The sequence below is a fragment of the Oenanthe melanoleuca genome, chromosome 5 (assembly GCF_029582105.1).
Source record: "Oenanthe melanoleuca isolate GR-GAL-2019-014 chromosome 5, OMel1.0, whole genome shotgun sequence".
NCBI classification, from domain to species: domain Eukaryota; kingdom Metazoa; phylum Chordata; class Aves; order Passeriformes; family Muscicapidae; genus Oenanthe; species Oenanthe melanoleuca.
Window position 1 is genome coordinate 19,409,927 of NC_079339.1, and position 18,975 is coordinate 19,428,901.

The window sequence follows — 18,975 nt, forward strand, 5'->3', positions numbered from 1 at the left end:
AACAGCCTCCGAAGAAAGGACTTCTTCGCTGATGTCGGTAACTTCATGGCTCTCTTTCTGCGCAATGGTTTCATGGGTGGCCTTCTCAGGCACAGCACCTTTTGGGGAGTTTGCAGCCCTTTGTGAAGGTCAAGGTGCTTGTTGCAGAAGTACTTGACATTTGCTTCGGAGAGACGCAGAAGCATGGTCTCTGAGAGGTCCATACACTGCGCGTGGACCCAGTGGCCAGCCCCGCCGGCACAGGATCATTGCAGGCTTGTTGAGCTCCGTCGAATAGAAAGGGACCCAGGTGTTAATGTCAATATTGCAACTGGCACAGCAGGTGATCCAGTAGCCTGTTTCTGATTCATCTTCTTCGTCATCTTCATTGTAAGTATCAGCATCGTCAGCATCAAAGCTATTGGCTTCAGCACTAAAGCAAAACTCCTCCGAGTCTTCAAATGGAGTGGAGTCTCCAGGGTCTTCACTTGATGTCTGACTGCAAATTTGTGTTATCAATTCTTCTTCCTTGTCCTCTTCTGCCCCTTTGCATCTCAAAATGTAGAAGTAGTTTGCATCTGGGATTATTTGTTTGTTGGCCCCTGGAATGCCCAGCAAAACAGACCCTTTACCCATATCACAGCCAAACCACGTTCTGCAGTGTTTAATATCTGGTGTCCACTCTGGGCTCACACTTTCAACAATCTCTATCCTACTGTCTTCCAGAACTATGGTGTTACACACCAGCCGTTTCTGGCTGTCTGAGTGGTAGCCACCGACAAGGACAAACTCAGTGTCACTGATCTGGGTCACTATAGCACTTGAGACTGATATCCCCCCTGGCAGGATGGTGCAGGTCACAGCCGGGCTGCCCAGGGGCAGATCAATTTTTAGCTTGTATAAGTTGGGGGACCTGGTGTTATTTTGAAGTGAGTGTCCTCCCAAGATGTAGATTGTATCATCTCTGGCAATTGAGACGTGGAAAGAAAGCCCATCTTGAAGCTCTGGAAGTATGTATGATGTACAGCATCCAAACTCAAAATCAATGAGAAACACAGATGGCAAACAGTCAACCACACTGTTCCATTTTTCAGTGGTTCTTTGTGCAAGAGGAGTATACGACCTCCCTCCAAACAGAACAGCCACGCTTTTTCCCCGGCTATGAACTACATTAATTGTATGCCCATATCTAGCTTCAGGGACATCTCCACCCAGGTCTTTCTCAATGCATTGGAATGTCATTCTCTTGCTAGTTTTGTTTACCAGACTCATAAAGTAAATCTTATCAGAAAGGTCGTTGTTGGGTGTTTTACCACCGTGGATGATGTACTGGTACTCATCAGCCCCTGCATCGCTTCTGAGCGTGCAGAGGGCAGGGTAGCGGAGAGGGGGAAGGTAACACGAGTCCTTGGAGAAGAAGGCAGGCTTCATTTTGAGCTCGTTCTGCTTTATATCGAGGAGGAAAACACCAGTGGGGCAGGATCTCTTTGGCCATCCTTTCTGACCAAAGAAGAAAACATGCTCATCAAAATTCAGGAGAGAGAAGCCCGGCTGAAGCAAGGATGAGTTACTGACGGCGGATACCATCTGCAGCGACATTTTGTCTGTTGACTGTGCCATACCGCGGCTGAGAAAATAAAAAAAAAAAAAAAAACAAAACAGATCAAACATGGATGAGATACTATCACAATTATTTAACAAATCCTATGGAAGTTTTGCAGCAGTTCACTCTCTGAAACCCGCAAAGACACGCTTTTCTGCATCTCAAGATATGCATACAGCACGATCCATGCCATGGTTCGCACTATTTCGCGGTATTTGGGGGGTTTGAGCACACACGGCAGCGGGCCCATCAGCCCGACACGGCCGCAGGCCGGCGCTGCAGCGGCTCCGGCGGGCGCGGCGCTCCCCGGAACGCGGGCCCGCGGGCTGCTGGGGCCGGTAGTCCGCGCTGCTGCCCGGCCCGGCCCGCTCGGCTCGTCCCGGCCGTGGGCAAGCGGGACCGGCGGGCTCCGGGAGCGGTGAGTGCGGCCGCGGGCCGGGCTCGGTCTGCTGGCGGCGGGGGAGCAGCGCCGGAGCTGCCACGAGCCGGGATTTCCTGCCCGTGTGTCGCCCGGGGATGCCGGGCTGGAGCCTCCCGGCTGCCGGGCCCGAGTGCGGGAGCCTCGTCCGGCGGCGCTCGGGGCCGCAGGAGACTCCGGGAACCTGCCCCGCGCGGAAACTAACACCGCCCGTCTGTTTACGGGGAGAAATCGGGTTTGTGTACAAGGAGAGCGTCAGGGTGCGTTGCTGCTGTGGAAGCAGGCGGTGCCGCTGCCTGTGCAGCCGTGCAGGGCCCGGTGCGGGGTGAGCCTCGGCTGGTGCTCACAGCCCACTCGGGAGCTCGGCCTTGCCGGTGCCGGGGCTCGGAGCCTTTGTCTTTCGTCTCCGCGCTTTGCTCACGAGTAGGTTTCAAGGGGTATCTTTTACACTTGTAGAGTGTATCTTTCATCTTGAAGATGGAAAGGAGTTTGTGTAATGAGCCTGGATATTGACTGTGGAAGAGCTTTGGAGCGCACAGGCACTAGGGAGGAAATAAGTGACTGATTCATTGTGTCCTTTGGTGACAGCAGACTTGTGCCCTTTAGTAAATATCCAACTTCTCTGTCCCTGCCTTTGCCGAATCCCCAGAATTTAAGGGCGTGAACTACATATTAGAAGAAACCACCAAATCGTGCATTTTAAAACCTAGTTCACTTTTTTTTGTTTTTATGTTCTTTTTTTTTAATCTTAGGATTCATGTTTTTCTTGTTGCTGAATTTCATTTTACTGTGACAACAAAAACAGACACATAGGGTTTCTTTTTTAAGGCAGGATTGGTGTCTTCTAGTTAAGTGACATCAAAACCCGGGGGATCTGAACAACATTGTGTAGAGGAAAAGCTGCTGTAAAAACAAGGGAACTGATGACTCTGACTACATCAATTGCCATGTTGTACAATATTGCTGCACTGCCTGCCTGCAGACTGCTACAGGAGCTGCTGTGCTAAAATAGGGATTTATCTGCCATGGAATGTTTTTCAAAGGTGATGGATGTTTACAGGCCAGAGCACACAGATAGGGTAGGCATAGCCATTACTGAGTTTTTGAAAAAAACAGTCCATGGAATGGCTGTCTTACGTTGTGGAATCATCCAAAGTTGAGTTGAGTTCTGTTCACTGTGTAGCCTAATGCCTCTGCCCTGAAGGTGGTAGTTTTTTCTACATTTAGATTTCTTTTTAGAAGTACTGCACTGTGGGTGAACTTTGGTTATAAGTTAATTAAATTAGTGAACCCTTTCCGAGCATGTCGGTATACACAGCAGGTTTTGTCCTTATTATGCATGAAGAAAGACTTATGAAGTTATTTACCTTCAGGTGATATGCTAAACAGGAATCTGCTGCTTGTTTCTTACAAGCATTCAAAAATGGTATCATCAGAGGAGCTTGCACTAAGTTAGGCTTGCTTTATTAGGCATCATTTGACTCTTCTTTCATATTGTCTAGTTACTTAGCTTCTTTGGTTTTACAGGATCTTCAGAAAAGTAAAATGTCTTCCATACTGAAGATGCTGAAAGAATATTTTGGTTCTATATGAGGAAATGAGAGTTTCTTATCTTGTACTACTCCTGTTCTAAGTTTGACTGGTTTATATTTAAAGTCTAAAGAGAGTATTAAAAGTGGCAAACAATTTAATTGACATATTGTTATGCATCTTATATTTTTACATACACTTAACCTCCAAATAGGGCAATTGTTAGTGTCCACAGTGGACAAACTATTTCCCAAATATTGAGCAGTACTCAGTTCTGAAGAGTTTACTATCTGAAGATACAGAGTGGAGAAAAGATCAGTGCAAATTGATTGATAGACACACAGAACATGCTGGTTAAGAACACTTAAATACACTTCCTTGTCATCTCGTAATATTTCTTGAACATTACATGAGCAAACAGTTCAGTACGTAATGGAGAGCATATTTCTCTGAGATTTTTGGACAGAAGGAGCTCCTTGGCCACTGGCTGGAAGTGCTTTGGATTTCTGTGTATTGTCTTGCTAATTACAGTGTGTCAATACAGTGTGGTTGCTCTTTGGCTATGCTGAACTCCAACTCTAACCTTCCAATACTGCTGATTCCTTTGGGCCATGGCTCATCTAACCCTGAACAGCTTTGGGGAACCCAAAAGATCTAACCTTGTAAGCAAAGAGTTTAAAGTGCTTTTTGTGGTTTTATGCTCAAAACTGGAGGTGGGTTGGCATTACAGCTGGTACAGAGGGAAACAGACCAATGCCTTTGTTGTGGTGCAACACAAGATACTGGGGAAGAGACACTACAAGGAGTAAAGACAAATAAGAAGAGAAGGGGGGTGTTACATAAACAATTACCAGTTATGATGACTGGAGTCGTGCTTCATCATATTTGGTGTTTTTATAAAAAGTTAAACTGTAAGGATTATACAAATAATTGAGAATCTCAGCATTACTTTTATAAGCCCCCTATTTGGGAAACAGTAGAGACCTAGAAGTTAAGCTAACAGAAAGCAAAAAACTAATATTCTCCCCCTGTTTATTTTAAAATCAAACAGTTTTTTGAGCAGGTTTTTCAGGTAGGAGTTGTTTATATGGCAAGAAGAGATTATAAGCAATTCAGATTTAGATAGATGGATTGGGAGATACATTTATAGAAGCATCAAATGAAGAGAGAAGGTGTTTTTTAATCACTAGCTCATGTAATTTGAAATGTGCTTACTATGGGAATAGATGGACATAGTTACAATTTTGTTTGGTTCATCTTTTTGTCATATTAGGTGTTCACAGAGAAGTACAGGATGAACATATTTTAATATAAGACAACGGGTACCACTGAGTGACCTAAACAGCAATTTTTGAAATTTCATATACCTTTGGAAAGTCTTCCTTGTCTTCTAGCTTCTCCTGTGGAAGCAAGTCTCCCATTGATTTGTGTCCTAGATCCTAGTAAATCTAGGGTTTATGAAATGTCACTAGATGACAGTGTTTAGGCACTGAGTCACTCCCAAACTGTGTTTAGTACTTACTGTCCTCTTTGACCCTATGCACAAATGGTTTGTTCACCTGTGTGCTTTGCCTGTTACCCAATTAGGCAACAAAAACATTCTAATTAGGAGAACAATGACTAATCAGTGCTGCTGTTTAGTGTGACATCTCATATTTTTCAACATTGAAAGTAGTATTTGTAATAATTTCACAGTAATTTGAAAGCTGCAAAGTAATGAATGACAAATGAGTTGATCTTATGAACTGTAGCAAACACAAAGAACCTTTCTTCATTTATACAAAAATAAGATATTTGAGCTGTACTGATTGGACACTGAGAGAATGGAATGCAGGATAACATGGAGTCTCAGCTGGTAAATACCCATTGCTGACCATTAATTAGTTTGCACTTATTTTGGCATGAACACAGATAACTATTATAGAATTAAATTGATGTTGCAGTATTGCGGTTTTTTTTTTCTCTGACAGTTCTGTTTTTTTCATTTCCAAAACGGAAGAGCATACCCCTGAAAAGCAAGTGCTGTTTCCAAATTCTCCACAATCAAAATCATATCCTGACACACAGAGAAGTTTGAAGTCCTCCATAAAGAAGTCTAAGGAGGGAAATTTTTTATACAGTATTTCTCAAAACATTTGCAAAGTGTATCAACCAAGTTTGCTTTGGGCAAAACAGTAATTTAGACATACCTGGCTGATAGCAGTTTTTTGTGTCCTCCGTAATCTTTCTGTGTAATTAGGATTCAAATGTGAGCAACGTGAGGAATCTTCTGTGACAGCACAGAGGGCTCGTGGCATGGAGAGACAGCCTGATGGAGGGGATCTATCTGCTTAATTTGCAGATGTGCTCCTGAGAACTCAGTCTGCTGTGGCTAACTGGCTGTGACTGTTTTTTTTTCCCTTTCCTCTCTTGTCTTCAGATGGCACAACAAGAAACCCACCAGCCTCCAGAAGCTTTAACTCTTTGCTGTGGAACAAGCTCTGAGTGACAGCAGGTGCATCTTAGGTTGTGAATATCTGCAGCATAAGCTTCTTTATGGTTGAACTTTTTTTACGCTGTTTTCATCCTCAGAATTTTTCACTGTTATTTTGAAATGTAGTTTAAAATAAATTTTGAGTTAAAAAATAATTTCAATAGGTAGTAAAAGAAAACAGCTCTTGCTGATTGGCATACTTCTTTCCCCAGGAATGCTCTGCTTCTAGCAGGCAATGACACTGAAACAGAGCAAAGGAAATGACAAATGCATGCAGTTCACTGAGTGAGGGCTGACTAAAAAGTCCAACAAAGTCCACTGAAGTAATTAGAAATGTCTTTTTTTCTCCTTCAGTGGCCTTCTGATCAGACCCTGAAAGACTAATAAAACTGCATCCTTCTGTGGCATTTTTCATCAGTTTCACAGTGCTTTTCTCCAACAACAAATAATGAGACGCTGGGAAATCCACTGGGAACATATCCTTTCAACAGCTAGCAGTGCTGGGGCACAGAGGATAAGTCACTTGCATAACACACCACAACAAATAAACAGAAAAACCTGGAAAACAATTTACTCTTCATAGCTCCCTGCTTTTGTTTTCCTGGCCCTGCTTCACCCACTCCTGAGTTACAACATCTGCTGCACAGTGTTTTAGAAATATCTCAACTCCCATTTGAAACCGCTGTGAGAATAGAAATAGAAGGAACTTGAAATGGAATTTGATTAGTACAGCAAAGCAAACACACCAAATGTTTGCAAAAATTGTCTTGAGACATTGAATAACTGTAATGCAGATAGGATGTGGTGATGTTTCTCATCTGAAATACAGCAGTGCTAAGGCACTGTGCCCTGTAGCATCCATATGGGCCTTTTCTACTGAAACAAAGATAAAAGGGAACTGTAATACAGAGTTGAATGCTGAAGAACTTCCCCTGAATGTAAGGGCATTCAGGTTGCATTTATTTGTGTTTTCAGTAGGGCCTAGATAATACTTGACAGCTTCTTGTCTAAGTGTTTGATGTGTTCTGACCCTTGTTTGTGTCTGTGGTCAAAGATCTACCAGCAAAAAAAAACCCCAACCCAGCTAATACTTAAGTGAAAAATCCAGTCCCTCAGTTGTGTCACTTTAGTATTTTACATTCATTTTAGGCTCTTTATACCAGTTGACATGCCTTATCTTTAGAAATCTTTTTTCCAGTTATTGTGGTTGAGGAGATGGAGAAATTAAAGGTTTTTGGCAACAGCATGTCATTTTTGGATGAGGACATGATCTGTCCATGGTCTCTTACTGTCAATGATAAAGTGCTTTGGAGAAACTGCAGCAAATAGCTTCAGAATAATGTATTGACAAGGTAGGGAAATTATGTTCAAAGCTGTCCTGGTCATAGCAGGAAAATCTTGGATTTCCATCCTGAATTTAACTGGCAGAGAATCCATGTGAAAAGGAATAAATAGACTTTTCCTTCACAAGTTCTATTTTAATAACATTGACAGAGGTGGTATGTTTTCAGCTGTTACAGAAATGCTCTATTTCACTTGGTTTTCATCTTCTGCAATTAATTTCTTAAAATAATATATTGTTTGCATCTTCTTCATCCCAAATCATTCCAAATTGCATTGAGATATTTCCAGGCTTTTCAGCATATTTTCTGCCAGTAAAACACAGTCATCTCTGAGCTGAAATGTAGCTGGCTTCCTGTGGGTTGCAGTAATGCACTCCAGCTCAGCAGGGAAAGGGAAGGATGCCTTACTTATTTATGTAGGTTTTGCCAGCCAGAATGCAAATATGCTGGATACTTAGCCAGGACCCACGGGCTGAAACCTGTAAAAAAGGGCACAGGGAGTTCAGCATCCTACAGTCTTCAATTTTCTGTTTCATCTAAAACTGACAGTAAACAGTATTTAACTTGTGAGGGAGAGGGCTTTATTTGGAGGGCTTATCTAAAATATCTGATTGAATCCAGCTGTGCTTTGACTGTCAGATCCTGGACAATGCATTCCAGGGGGCAGTGGCTGCTGCAGTTTGGACGAAATGTTACCCTTGCCATGGGTCTCCAGGTTGTCTTTAAAGGGACCAGTACTCTTGAAGCCATTGGAAATTAATTTTAAAAAAATTTCTGCTCAGGTATGGGACTGGCATAATAGCTCTGAAACCCAACAGGATCAATATGCTTGATGGCAATTAAATCCCTTGGATATATCCTTTAAAATCTCATATGAGGCAGGCATGAGAGGCACATGTTTTTGTCCATCTAAAGGTCATCTCTCAGGCTCAGTAATGCACTCAGGCAAGCAGATGCAGCTCCCATCCACACGGATTGCTGATGCATTAAGTGTGTGCCCTTAAGGCCTCCTGCTGAAGGCAATGGCAAACATCCAGTTGATTTAACAGGATTAGCTGTCGTAGATCACATTGAATTGCAACATGTTGGAAGGAACCTCATCTGAAAGTTTTTGTCCTTTTGTAACTTCTGTTTTTTTCCTCCAGCTGGGTTGACCTGCACCTGCTTGTGGCCAGAACTTGGTGCCTCTGTGTTTGCTCCTGGAGCTCTGCCTCCCCCCAGGTGGTGGTAGCAGGGAGGAGGAGGAGGGAGGAAAGTAGGGCAGGACAGTAGAGCAGAGAGGGCTTTCTTCTGCAGCTGTGGAGTTGCAGATGTCTAGGCAAGAAGAAGCCAGTTTTCTGCCTTCAGGAAAATGGATAGCTGCTTGACTCAAAGTGTTTTATGTCTTTCTCAAGCAGGAGTTCCCAGAATCACACCTTTCACCTGGCCTACTTCTAAAGCACCATCCTGGGCTGTTTGCTAAGGCAGCAGCCACGGCCCAGAGCTAACAGCAGGCACTTGTTAAGGACAGGCTGGAGTTCCAGCTTAGCCTGGCTCTGTGCACCCTGGGGTGAAGACGTGCACTGCAGGCTCCAGCTCGGTGGGTGCAGGAGTGCCCTGCTGGCAGCTGCTTCTGCAGCGTGCAGGAGGCACAGCTTTCCAGTTCGTTTGGGAGGCTGTGTCTGATGAGGCTGTGCTTTCATGGTGCATAAGCAGCTATGACAGGCTGCCAAAGGGGCAATCCTGCATCCTTCCCTTGCCCACACATTCCCACTGTCCCCTTGTACAGGCGTCACGATCGGACAGCTGAAAGGCAGATTGGAAAATATATCTTTAAAACAGGGTATATGCATTTGCTCTGTTTACTCTCAGGTTTTGTACTGGTAGTTTATTTTTGTCTGCCCAAGAGATGGACTGGAGTGGTAAACCAGGAGGTGAAGAGGAAGTGAAGGTGGTGGTGGCCTTTTGGGAGCAGCCAAAACCTAGATAGACTTAAATTGATTCTGAGTGCACTTGTCTGCTAAAATCTCATTCTTTTTGCAAAACTGCTGCCTCATTCTCCATTGCTGTAAAAATTTTGTTAAAGGGGTAGTTACTGTGATAGCTCTATAGGGAAAAAAGATGGGGAATTGTGCAGTGGTAACAGAGTATGAGATTTAAAAATTGTGTATTTATGTTCAATCTGATTTTTGCAGACATGTTTTATAAAATCTTGATAACAGGTGTACCTAGTGGATATTTTCCATGAATCTATGGGTGAGCTATAAAAAACCCCCATTTATCAATCAGCCTTTTTTAAAAATTGAGAATGACTTGTAGGAGAGCAAATCCATAGTGTGAAAACCTCACCTGAACCTATGCCAGAAATGCTAGTGAAGATTTTTTCCCTGAAAAATTAAATTACATAAGGTTCTATTGAGTTTGTAGAGACCGTTTACTGCTCTTTCCTTTTAAAATATAATAATCTTGATTTTTCTTTCATTGCCTCTATTATATTTTAAAGAAAAGCACTTAAAGCATTAAAAATGCGACGTAAACCAGGCTGTTTATATTCCACATTTTGTTGTTTAGTAGAATTAATCACTGTATAATTGAAATCATGCTAATACTTACTTGACCTGCCTCTGTGATTCAATGCAGAGATTTCTCATTTGTCTTAAACTGCTCAGAAGACTGCATTTTGAGAAATAAAATTGATTTTGCACAATCTGCTGATGATCAGCAAGGCTTAATGAGTGATTGCCTCAAGAAACCTCATTTAAGTAATTTGGATGGGTAAGCAGGAGTGAAGTGCAAAAAGAAGAAAGCATAGTTGCTGCTTAAATGCATCACTTACTGATATTTGACTCTAAAAGTATCCAAAGCCAGCACAAGGAAAGGGTCAGATACCCTTGCTTTACTTTCCTTGACACTTCCTAGTTAGTTTGATTCCTTCAGGGAAAAAATAAGCTAAGTTTTTGATTTTAGTAATACCTATTCTTTAACAGAAAAATGCAGTAATTTCATTCCTAGAAGTGTCATTGTATCAATTTTATAAATTGTGGAGGATTCCAGTCCATTATTGTGTATTTTTTCTTTTTTTTTTCAGGATAGTTTAAAGAATTCATTGCCTTGAGGCTATGAATTTTGTGATTGCTGAAGGCTTTTACTTATGTAGAATCTACTGGTTAGCTTCTTAGCAAAGATGAGAGTCTCCTGGTCAGCCTGGTTTCAGCTGTTCATCTCATGAAACTTTTCTGTGACTGACACAGTGTGGTGATCGTTTAAGAGAGAATCTGGAATAAACTAGGTGTGAAGCAGCAGAAAACAAAGTGGAATGAAGATGAAAAATACCAAAGCCTTGATGGGATGAGATAAATTTTTGAACACCTTTCTTTTACCATCAAACCTAACCATATGTTCAGTTTCAGGGAAAGTAGGTATTCCCCACATACCATCTTATGCATTTGCTTTTATTTAGGGCCATGCTGGAGCACCAGGCAGCTCTTGAAAATTATTGGAAACAGGGAACAGGTAGTTCTGGCTGCCAGTCTCTCCCCTCTGTTGTCTGAGAGAGAGGCTGTTGTTTCTGACAGAACTTAGGCTTTCATTAGGACCTAGCTGGTTTTTCCTCTCCTTGAGGAGATGATTCTGTAGACCTCAATAACAGCTGTGTAAGGGAATATGTGAATTGAAGTTTCCCACGTTCTGTAGGAGGTAGAAGCTGCACAGCAGAGTAAGAATTGAGATATATGATTTTGGTACCACCTGTTGTGGGTGCTGAATCTCAGGCTGGTGATCTGGTGGCTGTAGGGCATGGTTTTCACAGGGAAGGCAGTTGGTTAGGGGTATGAATATGCCCCCAAATTTCATATTAGATTTTTAGTTTCCTAGAGCATTTTAGAGTGAATTAATCTAAGATTTGCTGTCAGCCCTCCACTAACCTGTTTTAAAATAATTTAAATTCTTGGTGACTAATCTTTTAAATCTGTTACTGAGAATAATATTTGTTTGCTCTTCCTTTTGGGGATGTTTTAAAGTTCATTTTGTTAGCATTTGTAGGGGAGTTGGAGATCTTAGACGCCAGACTCCAAAGAAAAACAAAAAGTTATTAATTTTTTCTTGATGATATATATTCTTTTAGAGTAACCTTACAAATCACAGCACTATTTCAAGTAATGGTTTGAAGAACTTAAGGAATGGAAGGCACTGCTTACCTCTCAAAGCCCTGTAGTATACATAAACAACTCTGAAAGTCTGGTGAGTGCTATTCTGCTTGGCCAGTCCAGAGAGAGATTGGTAATGGTTGGATTTTTGTGAAACATTAGAAAACTTAAACTTTAGGTCATGTGGGTGTGTGTGTATTTTGATATCTTCAGAACATTAGTCTTCCTTGGAAGCAGGCAATGGAACAAAATCAGAGATTTATGTTAGAAGTCATGCTTCTTTTTCCTTCTGGTCTCCAAACAATTCTTTTTCAATCTTATTTAACTTCAGGGTCAGGTTGGCAGCCTTTCCTTAGTATCATTGGAGTTTTGCTGAAGAATTAATCTTTCATCCCCAAAATCCATTTATGGGTGTTGTGGTAAATCAAGAGAGGAAACAGAGGAACACATGCAAATCTAGCACTTAGAGTATAATGTGTTCTTGCATCTTGATCAGGTTCATGTGAGCAAACTGATTCTATTAGTGTGGACCTGTGTGTATAAAAAACAAGTAATATGTGTAAGTGTTCAGCATCATGCAGCTGTTAACATGCATTTACACAGATTTTGAGAGTTAGGGCAAGATTAACTTCATCAGGCTTCACTGGGGGCTGTTCAGAATCACTACTACCTTTAGAGTCTGGTAAGTGATGGAGGTGGGCTGCAGAGCTGTTGCTGTGTGACTGGAGAGTGGAGCTTCCTTCCTTCAGCTCTCAGCACCTGTTTCTTTCTCAAGAGTGGTCTTCACATTCCTGCATGGCTGTTCAGCTCCAGCATGCTCTCCTTGTCCTGTGTGCTGCCACACACACACACACACATACACACACACACACACACTCAGGTGATTTAACATGTGGTCCAAAATCTGAGTTTCTGGAGTCTGAGTCTTTGATGGTGCAGTGAGCGGTGCACCTGGAGGTGATGGATTCAGTCCAAAGTTTGAATGTACAGATGTGTCCTGGTTGTTAAATACAACATGCTGGTGAGAGGTGTCACTGTTTCTGCAAAGAAGGCAGGGGTTGAAGGACAGCTTAAGGAATGAACAACATCAAGAGAAGTTGGTACTTCTGTGGCCCATATTACTCAATGTCATAAATTTCAAACATAAATGATCACAATTTCTCCATTTGTACTTAAAATTTCTATGTCCATGTGAATTTGGGGAGAGGTGTTGACTGAAGTTCCACTGACAAGATCAGGACTTCACAAGGAGAAAAATTATATATATATATATATAAAAAGTATACTAGGGACTTTTCTGTTGATTTGTTTTCTGCCTGCAGATATATATAGCTCTTTTCTTTCTATTGCAGAAGCAGCCTACAAAAACAGATATATCTGTTCAACTCTCAAGGTGTGGATGATCATGGGAGAGCAACTGTTAAAGGACAGCATCCTTGATCAATTTATTAATAGCCATGAACAGTCATATGAAGAGTTTCTAAATACTTTCACATATCTTTTGAAAGGTATGTATTTTCCCAAATCTCCTGTTAGATACATCAGATGGAAGGAAAGGTAAAATAGAAGCAGTAGTATTTCGTGTCATTGTGCTACTTACCTGCTTTGTGACGTAAGGGATAATCATTGTAGCGCTTTTGGTTTTCCACTCAGCAGTGGGAACCCTAAGGACATCTTTCTGCAGGTTGGTTCCCAGGCTGCTGTGTCCCTCCCTACAGGAGGTTAGCCATTTATGCTTGCTTTAGGGAGGTGGGGAGAACATGCAGTGTTTGGAAGGATAGATGTTTCCTAAATACATCTTGCATTGTTTTGCTTGAGAAGTCTCCATAAAAGAAGAGCCTAAGGAAAGTACTTAATAGTGTGAGATGGCCTGAGATTAGGAGTTTGCAATTTGGGTACTTTTACAGGTACTTTTACAGCACTGTGCTGTGCCTGTGTGTGTGCTTTCTACAAAGTGATTGCCTTCTATGATGAAACAACTACCTGGAGGGATGCAGATATTGTCTAAATTAATTTCAGCAAGGCTTTCAGCACTGTCCTTCACAAATCCTTGTAGGCAAACTCAGTAAGTGTGACTGGATTAATGGACAGTGAGGTGTGATGAGAACTGGCCAAGTGTCAGATCCCAGAGCGTCGTGATCAGCAGCACAGGGTCTGGTTGGAGCCCTGTCACTGCTGCTGTCCCCCAGGGTTCAGTACTGGGCCCAGCCTTGTTTACTGAATTCATCAGTGACACAGAGGAAGGGGCAGAGGCCTCCTCAGCAAGCTCCCTGCAGACACAAAGCTGGGAGGAATGGCCCACACCCCAGAGGGCTGTGCAGCCCTTCAGAAGGGCCTCAGCAGGCTGGAGAGATGGGCAGAGAGGGACCTTCTGAAATTCAACACAGGCAGGTGCAGGGTCCTGCTCCTGGGGAGGAATAACCCCCTGCTCCAGCACAGGCTGGGGCTGAGCTCCTGGAAAGCAGCTCTGTGGAGAAGGAGCTGGGGGTGCTGGTGGCAAACAAGCTGTCCATGACCAGCAGTGGCCAAGGATCCAATGGGATCCTGGGGGGCATTAGGAACAGCATTGCCAGCAGGTCACAGGAGGTGATCCTGCCCCTCTGCTCAGCCCTGGGGAGGCACATCTGGAGTTCTGTGCCCAGTTCTGGGCTCCTCAGGACAAGAGAGACTTGGAGCTCCTGGAGCAGGTCCAGCAGAGGGCTACAGCGATTACTAAGGAACTGGAGCATCTCATTGATCAGGAAAGGCTGAGACAGTCTGCCTGTTCAGCCTCAATATGAGACAAATCAGGGGGGACCTTATCAATGTCTGTAAGTGTGAGGCAGCAGGGTGTCAGAGGATGGAGCCAGGCCTTTCTCAGTGGTGCCAAGCAAGAGGACAAGAGACAATGGGCAGAAACTGATGCACAGATGTTCCACCTGAGCATGAGGAAGAACTTCTTTACTGTACAGATGACTGAGCATTGGAACAGATTGCTCAGATAGGATGTGGAGTCCCCCTCAGTGGAGATGCTCAAGATCTCCTGTGCCACGTGCTCTAGGGTGACTCTGCTTTAGGAGGGAGATTGGACCAGGTGACCCACTGTGGTCACTTCCAACCTGACCCATCCTGTGCCAAGCTAACAGGTAACTTGTGTGAAGGTACACCAGATAGATGATTAGGCTGAAAAGATCTCATGCTCTGCAGATGAAATAAAAAGTAGAGCTTAACCTTGAGCTGAGTGTTGCTGAATTGCAAAATTCCAATTCTGTAGATCAGGTTCACATTTTTTAACCATGTTAATTTAGGTGCCTTAAAAATAAGTTCAAGCTACATATTACTCACAATTCTCTTTAGCACTGCTTTGCACTAAAAGTGATGTCCTCATATTATTGTAGAAGAACTGTATTTTTCAATTACAGCATGTGGCATGCCCATTGATTGGTGCTCAGAAGTCAGTCCTGTCCTTATCCTTCAGGCAGAACTAAGTGTCAGTCACAAGCACTGAGCAGAAAACCAGTGGGAGAGTTGAAGCTGCCACAGAAATAATCTTGTGGCAACTTTCTGTCTCTCCTCCCTGTAAAATATAGAAGAGAAAGGAGCCACTGGGGGATGAGATAAGAGGATTGAAAATCTGGTTCTGGTTTTCTTATGTATGATTGATACACTGGGGATAGCTCCTATCCTAGGAGCATGCTGCATATCATGATGCTACTTGCAAAAAGCCTCAGCATCTATTTCAGTCACTTTCACTGTCACTGAAGGCATTTGCCACTAAAATCATAGAAAAGGTAGAGCTTTACCTGAATCATATGGTTACAAATGCAGGTTCTTATGATGGTATGAACAGCTCACCTTGTTTTTCTCCCACTCTCATTTTCCTTTAAAAGTACCCAACAAGTTGGTTTGCATTATAAACTAATGACCTGCAAAAATTCTACTTAAAGCATAACACATACATTGTCATCTGGTAGATTTTTGTCTGTCATAACACTGGAAACAGAAAACACACAAAACTAATTGGATCCCATTGATTTCACAGAGTAACATATTTACAGAAGGTGATTTTCACTTGTGCATGAATTTGTACTAGGTGTGCAGTTGGCAATGCAGGGATATTTTCAGCTGAAGTTTCTATGTTATTCTTGAAAGCATCTCATAAGAATCTGATACCCTAGTGATTTTTAAATTTTTCTTCATATGTTAAATTTACACACAGTGAAGTTGTAAAGAATGTACCTTGAGTAGAAAGACCCAAGCATCCTTGGCTGTTCTGGCCTAGGCAAAAAGAACTTTTGAGGCTATAGATATTTTGGAGTGACCCCCTGTGAACACATTAGGACCTTCTGCTGAGAGTGTAGTTTCATTCTTACAAATGTAGGAAACAGGATTCATGAATTTTTACATTCCTGATTTCAATTTGGCTTTTCAAGAATTGCTAATATCCTAATCAAGAAAATCACATTTTTAGAATATTGTCTTTTTATTGTATCTGAATGTGTGATATTGCCTTTGACTACTTCTATTCTTCTGTGTGCTGTTTGAAAAGATACTCTCTTAGTTCACATAGAACAAGATCTGGAGTCAAAATAAGTCCTTCTAAATTCTGTGTAATTTGTTTCATGGTGTGTATTTGGTTTAACTAACACAGAGATAGATATAACTTAGCTGGACCATAAAATTACATCCTTGATATGGGATTTTAATCTTCCAGATTTTAGTATTCCTAAAAATCCCAGTGGTTCTGTTTTTTAAAATATGCTTTTATGATGCAGTGAGAAAATGAGAGTTCATAGACTAATTAACAAGTAAACCCTATAGTGAGTCTGCTAATTCACATCTACAGATCTGATGGAAAATGGATAAACATACATAAAAATATTTTTAAAACTCTGACCTCAGCATTTTAAACATGCTGCTCCAACAGAACATGACATATATATCTTAAATAAATAATATTTTAAAATTATAGGATTATTTCCTCTGTAAATGGAAAAATTTAAAAAGCTTTTTCATTGATTCTGTAATGGATGGGCATTTGAGGGCTAGGTTAAGATTCTAGTTAAGTCTCTTTATTTTTCCTATTTAGAGTATCCACAGTGTGTTTTTTGTCATAGGGATAATATTAACAAGATGAATATATAAGTGGCAGAGCTGGTGACCCCATGGGAATGTAATTTAGCAATTAGAGCACAATCCAGAAAGATGAAATCTTTCATACTCACTGTAAAGCTTTGCAGTTGAAGGAGCCTCAGAAGAGCTGAATTTACAAAGGAGTGGATGATACAGATTTCTGTAGATGTGGTCATGAGCTGTATGTTCAGAACTACACACTTCCTGAAAAAACTTCGGACAAAATCTCATGGAAATCCATTCAACCCTGCTTTTGAAAAAAATTGCCACAGAGGACAAAAACCTCTTTCAAATGTTAGGAAGAGTGTTTGAAATCTGGTGCTGAGCTACAATGCTCAAAATCAGAAGGCAGCATCTGCTCATTTTTTTAACTCAGAGGAAGAATGGGAAATTCATTGGAGCATAAAATATCTCATTTGACCTTGTACAAAAAATGCAGAAAAAAACCCCCAAATGTTCCAAGCTTCAAAATTTTCATTAGATTTTAAATTACTCCTGTCCCACTTCTAAAAAGAATGGGATTAGGGATCATTCTGCTGGGTAGGAAAATGCTGCCATGTATACAATTCTCACCCAAATCCAAGTTAAGATTTTTTTCATGGTTCTGGGCATTTGACTACCAGGATTAAATGAATTCCATTCCTGCTGTTAATTTTGCTCTATTTCATACACCTCCCACTGCCTGGCAGTGTGTTGGAATCCAGGGACCTTGATTAGGGCCATCTAAGTTTGGATTGAAACTTCGTGGCCTCAGTGCTTTGTTTTGGTGCTTCTGTGCTGAGCAAACTGTCAAGTGGAGGAAGTTTGGAAGAGACAGATGACTTCTGTGCTTACAGGTGGCATGCAAGAGCCATATTCTGTGTTGTGCTCAGAGTAACTTAATTCCCCTGTGAAATCTGGGCAAGGTATTCAGTTCGCAGTCCATTTGACTGTGGCTGTCTGCTTCCTTTTTACTTTAACCACATTTAGGAAAAACAACTTTAAACTTCCTCTATAAGTGCCAGTGAAGGCACTTTACAAATGTCAGTCTTCACAGCAGAAAGCATAGCAGAGAACTATATAAGTGACAGTAAATGCACTTTTATTTAAAAAATGGACCAGTAGGACAATGCTAACCCCAAGAGAAATTTCAGCCTATGAGTAGATTTGCCAATAAAAGCAACTAGACAGTTCAGTAAAACTAATTAAATTAATCTGTCACCCCCAGGGAACTTAAACAGGGCATGAAATAGGGAAACAGCATCAATTCAGAGCTTTTTATTGATATGTTTTGCTGGATCATTTGATAGAATTGGTTGGGAGACAAAATTTGCAATTTTCTATTGATCATAAAATCAAATACCATAGAGAGCCCCTAAATATAGAAAAAAATCCCAGACACAGAGATGCAAACTTAATAGATTATTTTTGAAATAATAATAACTGATCTGTTTTATGGATATTTTTTGTCCTGGTATTTGCTGTGCAAGATAGTTCATCTCAATTGTATAGACAGAAAAAAACAGGCATAAAGAAGGGAAATGACTTGAGCATTTGCACACTAGCTCAGTGGCAGAACCAGATAAGTACAGAGGCACTCAGACTCCTGGAAACTTGAACAGCCATTGAATAGTAGTGCTTCCCTAATAGCAGTTCTTTGCTCTTTTCTTATTACTAAACAATTTCTGAAGAGTGTTTCAGATAAAAGAAAAGTATTCTCATTCTCTTGCATAACCGAGATTTTCTAGAGCATGGAAAGGGAAATAATTTGTAATTTTGCTGTGGATATTTTGGTAGAGGTTCTGTCCTACAGTGGCATATTGGCAGTGATTGAATTCTAGCAATATAAAATGCAGTAACACAGAGTGAACTCTGCTGTACCTCATCACCTTGTCTAGAAAGGCATCAGAATGCACTAAATGCAGCTGTTGGCTTAGTTTCATGTATTGCAGTGAGCTGAGGAGACCCTCTGTCCACATGTGGCAATGACACAAAGCAAGTAATGTCAGAGATCAGAGCTGTGTGTAGGTGACTCAACAGGACAACCAGAAACAGAGGTCGAGTGACCTCATTCCAATTCAGTGCTGAACACTTTGTCAGATTGGATACTTTTCAATGTTCAGTATAAAATTAAATAGAAATGCCTAATTTCAAGAAAGTAGGTATTTGCCTTAAAAAAAAAAAAAAAAAAAAAAAAGTCAGGCCTTTTAGGAATGCCTCAGTGTTGTGATTATAATGTCCAAAACCCAGCATTTTCAAAACTCTTGGGCTTTATGACATTTTATTTTGTTCCCACCTGCTGTCATCTTTTTTATATTGCTTGTTAAGAAAGGAGTACTTTGTATGAAGATGTCAGATGCTTTTAATTATATACAATTTGCTTGTTTCTTACAGCACTTACCTACTCATCTATT

The 18,975-nt window shown here is 41.4% G+C and overlaps 2 protein-coding genes across 11 annotated transcripts in view; one reads left to right on the forward strand and one right to left on the reverse strand.

The window, feature by feature from the left end:
• Positions 1-1,578, reverse strand: part of RAG2 (recombination activating 2) — a 2,689-nt gene extending 1,111 nt beyond the window's left edge. Inside the window, 2 exon segments of the mRNA XM_056493303.1 lie at positions 4-231; positions 233-1,578. Of these exon segments, the coding sequence (XP_056349278.1) occupies positions 4-231; positions 233-1,578 (1,574 nt within the window).
• A 288-nt stretch (positions 1,579-1,866) lies between these two features.
• IFTAP (intraflagellar transport associated protein) overlaps positions 1,867-18,975 on the forward strand; it is a 39,312-nt gene continuing 22,203 nt past the window's right edge. For 3 of the 10 annotated variants that reach the window (XM_056493284.1, XM_056493286.1, XM_056493287.1), the window contains exons 1-2: positions 1,968-2,000; positions 12,823-12,978. In XM_056493284.1, the coding sequence (XP_056349259.1) occupies positions 12,870-12,978 (109 nt within the window). In that variant the 5' untranslated portion in view covers positions 1,968-2,000; positions 12,823-12,869. Of the gene's footprint in view, positions 2,424-5,949; positions 6,025-12,822; positions 12,979-18,975 lie in introns of all 10 variants that reach the window. The other 7 variants (XM_056493278.1, XM_056493281.1, XM_056493279.1 and 4 more) reach the window with 5 other exon arrangements.